General features: G+C 43.7%; 1 protein-coding gene across 1 annotated transcript in view; it reads left to right on the forward strand.

Annotated features, from left to right (window-relative positions):
- TMC1 (transmembrane channel like 1) overlaps window positions 1-5331 on the forward strand; it is a 148137-nt gene that overhangs the window by 74102 nt on the left and 68704 nt on the right. Inside the window, exons 6-7 of the mRNA XM_013007512.1 lie at window positions 4344-4442; window positions 5278-5289. Of these exons, the coding sequence (XP_012862966.1) occupies window positions 4344-4442; window positions 5278-5289 (111 nt within the window). The remainder of the gene's footprint in view (window positions 1-4343; window positions 4443-5277; window positions 5290-5331) is intronic.

Genomic DNA, 5331 nt, shown 5'->3' on the forward strand with positions numbered 1-5331 from the left:
TAGATTTATTTCCCAAGCATCATATATAAATATATTGCATCTTGGCTTATAGTGAACATTCTATTTTGAGTCAGATTTGCTTGTTCTTCTGACAGTCCATGATACTATTCCAACTCATAGCAACTCTATATATGATTTCTGAGGTTATAATTCTTTATGGGATGATACAACCTCGTATTTCATATACATCTATTTATCTCTATCGATTAATATAGATTATTCTTGGGTGGTATAACTGGACAGTGTGCTCGACCATCTAGAGATACCTCAGAAGCCATGGTGATATACTTCTAAAAATTCAGCCATTAAAACCTTAAGTAGCACAGTTCTATTCTGATACACATGGGGCCACCATGAGTCAAAATCAGCTTGAAAGAAATTGGTTTGGATAATATATAGGTTAACTTTCAAAATGATACCCATGAATCAACAAGCCTAATCGCTGCTCCAAGGGATTGTGACCCTTGTGATATACCACCTATTAAAAATTGTATGTATGTTTTAATATTCATTTTTGTGTGGTTAGAGTTAGTGACTTCTATTGGATTATAAGTGCTCAAATGGTAAGAACCATTGCTCCAGAAAAAGGCTTTGACACCTTCTGATTTGTGTGTATTTTGCCCCACCCCAAAATTGCTTCTTAATGCGACTCAAGTCATCTGGGTTTTGTATAGTGACGAAACACAAAGTAAGAAAATTTTCCTCCAAGATAAAAAAGTAATATGCCCCAAACACAGACAAAGACAAGCACATACACGGGCGGTGGGTCTCTTGACATCAAAATCAGGGAGAGGAGTAATGTAGCTCATGGGTCCAGGCTGGTGAAGAAAGCACAGTTTTGAGCTGGTGTGGGACCAAGGTTGATTAACACCAAGAAGAAAGAGCAGGGCTGTCCATCCACTCATAAAGTCAAAAACTTGGACTCTGGGTCTCTATTGGATAAAGTGAATTGGTCTTTATTTAATATACAAAAGGCCCTTTTCCGATATTAGGACATCAGAGCCATTAATACAACAAAAAACTGACACTTTATCTTTTCATTGATACTTTATCTTCCTGTGTTAGTCCGGGTTGACTAGAGAAACAAATTAATAGACACTCATGTGTATAAGAAAGAGCTTTATATAAAAGAGCAATTGTATATTGAGGAAACATCCCAGTCCAGTCCAGATCAAGTTCATAAGTCCGATATTAGCCCATGTGTCCAAGACTAGTCCATCAATTCCTCTTTAGACTCATGTAGCACATGCAATGATGCTGAATGCAGGAAGATCACAGGTCAGTGGGTAGAAGGTCTTGTGGATCCAGTTTCAGTAGAAGCATCTCAATGCTGTCATGGGTCTCCACATGTCTCCTCCAGCTCTCTGAGTGTCTCAACAGCAGGAAAGGAAAAGAGAGAGTGTCCCACCACCAGGGAGGAAGAGGTTCACAGAATCCTCAGGAGAAGGCCATGCCCACAGAGGCATGATTGACTATGACCTGTTTGACAGGCTAGAGTCCACCTAAAGTTGACATGAGGTTATGTAACTGCCACACCCTCATAGCTTCAAATCAGTACAATTTGTGTATCAATTCCCCCAATATAATCGCTATCATCAGCAGCGGCATACTATATATATGTTTGTATATATGTAACATACATACATATCTTACAGGCATATAATGTCCTATATTCATAACATGTTTTAGCTTTTAAGAGTGTAAAGCATTTTCACTTCTACTTACTGACCTTCACACACAGACAAGCACACAAATTATGTGATAAGTTATCAAAGTCCCACCCCAAACCCCCGTAATCATAGAGAGCTTTGTGACTTAACATGTCTCAGAGTGAGATTTTGTTGTTGTTGTTGTTTTTAAAGCTTCATGAGACTAGGATGCATGATTCCATCTTTGCTCTCAAGAGTTTGCATTGTAAAGCCATTTTCCTATAACCTCTGAGATAATTCTGGTCTTCCTAAGGGCACTTGGCTCGGAGAAGATGATGAATAGTTTGCCTTCTGAAATGTTTTATGGGATCCAGCAGAACGAGTGTGTTTCCCTTATTTTAAACTCAACCCAGCTTTGTTCATGCTTCTCACTCCCAGGAAACCTGACCCTGCTCGATTCCTTCGCTCAGCCACTGTGACAGCATTGAGGGTCAGAGCAGGACATAAATGTTTTACCCCACAGCACTCACACTTTCCCCTTCCAGGTTGCCTCCATGTGGAGGTAAGGAAAAGTTGTAGCTAATTCATTGGACCTCCATGAAATTACAGTGTCTTACATATTGTGTTAGTCTGGGTACTTTAGACAAACAAATCTACAGAAACTCTTATGTATACGAGAGAGTTTTATACAAAGGATAAGTGCACATCAAGAAAACATCCCAACCCAGTGCTGCCCAAGCCCACAAGTCCAACATTAACCCATTTACCCATATGTCTGACCCAAATCCACAAAATCCTCCTCCATCTCACAAAACACACACAATGACCCTGACTGCAGGAGGAAAGCCAAATCAGTGAACCTGTAAGCATCTCAGCGCTGGCAGGGGTCTCCACACGGCTGCTCCAGCACCCAGGGCTGCATCGGGGTAGGTCCATGGGGACTTTCTCCTCGGGGACGTCTTGCAGGAAGTGAGCCTTGCCGGGTGAAGCAGGGAAACGGCTAAGGCAGCTGCACCCTGGTCCGACTGTCACAAAGCAAGAGACCCAAGAACTCGAAAGGCGAGGCTCACCAAGCCATTTATCCCTCCGCCCTTCAATTAATCCCATATGTGTTTATTGGCCAGGTTAGCACAATAAACTAACTACCTCACATATGTTACATAGAAGGGATTCCTAGAACTAGAAGCACATTGACTTTGGGTCCTGACAGGCATCCTGCTTTCTGCTTGGTGACTACTAATTCCATCCAGAGAACCAAATGGGTGTAGGTACCACATATACTACTTCTGTGGAACCTCGCGAGGTGAGGGGGACAGTCATTTTCTTGCAAAAAGGCTACACCTAACTCTACCCAACAGCCTCACTCAGCATTCCTCTGAGGCAGGTGGCCTTTTGCCCCAAGCCCTGTTGACAAGCTGGAGACCTCTGTCCTCTCTGGTCCCCAACTTTGGGGCTTGAAAGTAGGTTCAGAGCCACCTTCTCTTTGCTCAGTCACAGAAACTGCGAAGGATCCAAGGTCTTCCCTGTCAGGTCACGCAGCTTGAGTGCAGCGAGGAGTAGATGCTAAAACCCAGGTCCTGCTCTGTCACGCTGTGTACCCAGCCTTCAACTGGACTCATTCTATCCTCTCCCCCTCATGAAAGGGAAGTTTTGGGGTTCACAGAAGGAGCAGCATCTGTCTGCAAAGGAAGGTAAATGCCCAGCCTGGGGGTTCCCACCAGGTGCTGCTAGGTTGGTTCTGACTCCTGGCAGAGGTTGGCGGGATGTATTTTTCCAAGTTCTTGTTCTTAGCCCCTCACAGCCTGGCTACTCCCCAATACAATTATCCCCAGCAAACGTCTTTCCTATAAAGGCAGCACACGTTCCAGACAGAAAACCCGAGTTAGTGTTAAAGTGGATATCCTAATCAGACACTCCTTCCACTCCTTGTGGGTACCCTTAAATTGCACAAGTGGTGCCCTTGAATCCTCTCTTCTTGACACTAAAGAGAGACTTCATGTGCTCGTCCCATCCCTAAGGGATTTCTTGAGCACTGCAGTCTTCTGCAAGCTCACTTTGCTTCTTGCCAGACCTCCCCTGTGGGACCATTTCAGAGCTGGTAGTAGGTAGTAGGGCTTCTCAGAAAGCCTTCCGGGGATTGTGGTTGACCCAACGGCTAGCCGTCTGCTGTCTTTGGAAGTCCAGCCCTTTGCACTCCCTTTGTTCTTGACTCTGTTTTTATAGTCAATGCCCATAAAATGGGAACCCCATGGAGGCCCACAGAGTCACCATGGAAAAGCTTCAGAAGAGGTTTTTTTTTTTTACATTTTTTAAATTAAATAATCATTTTACTAGGGGCTCATACAACTCATCACAATCCGTACATACATCATTTGTGTCCAGCACCTTAGTACATATGTTGACTTCATCATTCTCACAACACCCGCTTTCCACTTGAACCCCTGGTGTCAGCTCATTTCAACCCCTGCTTCCCCTCCCCCTGAACCCTGGATAATTTATAAATTATTATTATCTTATCATATCTTATCCCATCCAACATCTCTCTTCCCCACTTCTCTGCTGTCCATCCCCCAGGGAGGAGGCCATATGTAGACCTTGTCATCTGTTCCCCCTTTCTCCCTCATCATGTGTGACCTCACAAGTGGTTCAGACTGGGTTGCCAATTGTTCAATACTCTCTTATTTCTCCACGCAGTACCTCTGGGGCTTGCCTTACGGCAGTATGCCTAGGAAGACCGTTCCCAGAGCCGAGGAGACATCCGCAGGGAACTTTGGTGTGCTCTACGACTTCAATGTAAGTGCCTTCATGCAATTGTGTTGATGAAGAATGCATTTTGCCTTACTGTCTGAAACCACTTGGCCTCCCCATGGAGACCTGGCTGAATGACTTAGGGAAAGAGTGACATACTCACACTGCATTATAAAGTGATCTCACTCGAGAGGCCAGTAGTACATCTATCATGGCCCCATGCTGGGAACCTTGACTGAAAATGTGAGCTCCTGGAAAATTATTCACTTCCAAAAGGTTTAGAGACTTCTGGGAAAAGGGACATAATTCAAACCTAGAGAAAGAATGCTGTTGCTGCCTGAACAGTCTAACTGGGCTTTGGGTGGGTTTGGTACATTTCTAAAGGTTAATGTATCAGCTTCGCTAAACCATTCAGATTAGATGCAGGTGAAAAGTAGCAGGGAATGATTAAAATGTGGTATTTATAACACACTATCAAATAAACGCAAGCATGACCTCTTGTGGTTGAGGAGCCTGTAGGGTGGGAATAGTCAGAATTCTGCTGAGGAACGAGTGGAGATGGGGAGGAGCTGTATTAAAACTCAATCTGAAAGCCTCAGAGAGCCATCCCCCCAGCCCTGATCTGTCAGTTAAAACAAGTGTGGTCTGATCTTTTATGCATGCCAAGTCAGTCCTATGGACTCTCAAAGTCACAATTTGCCATTTATAAAGCACGATGTTTTGGGTTCTTATATTGACTGCCTAGTAATGCATCTTGTTGATCAGGGGGAGGATCACTTAATTAAAATAGGAAAAAGTAAGATATTAGCTAAAATGTATGCTGTGTTAGTCTGGGTACCTTAGAGAAACAAATCCACAGAAACTCATGTATAAGAGAGAGTTTTATATAAAGGTTAGGTGCACATCAAGAAAACATCCCAACCCAGTGCTGACC

Source organism: Echinops telfairi, unplaced genomic scaffold (assembly GCF_000313985.2).
Source record: "Echinops telfairi isolate 266 unplaced genomic scaffold, ASM31398v2 ScPeMD7_22;HRSCAF=79, whole genome shotgun sequence".
NCBI classification, from domain to species: domain Eukaryota; kingdom Metazoa; phylum Chordata; class Mammalia; order Afrosoricida; family Tenrecidae; genus Echinops; species Echinops telfairi.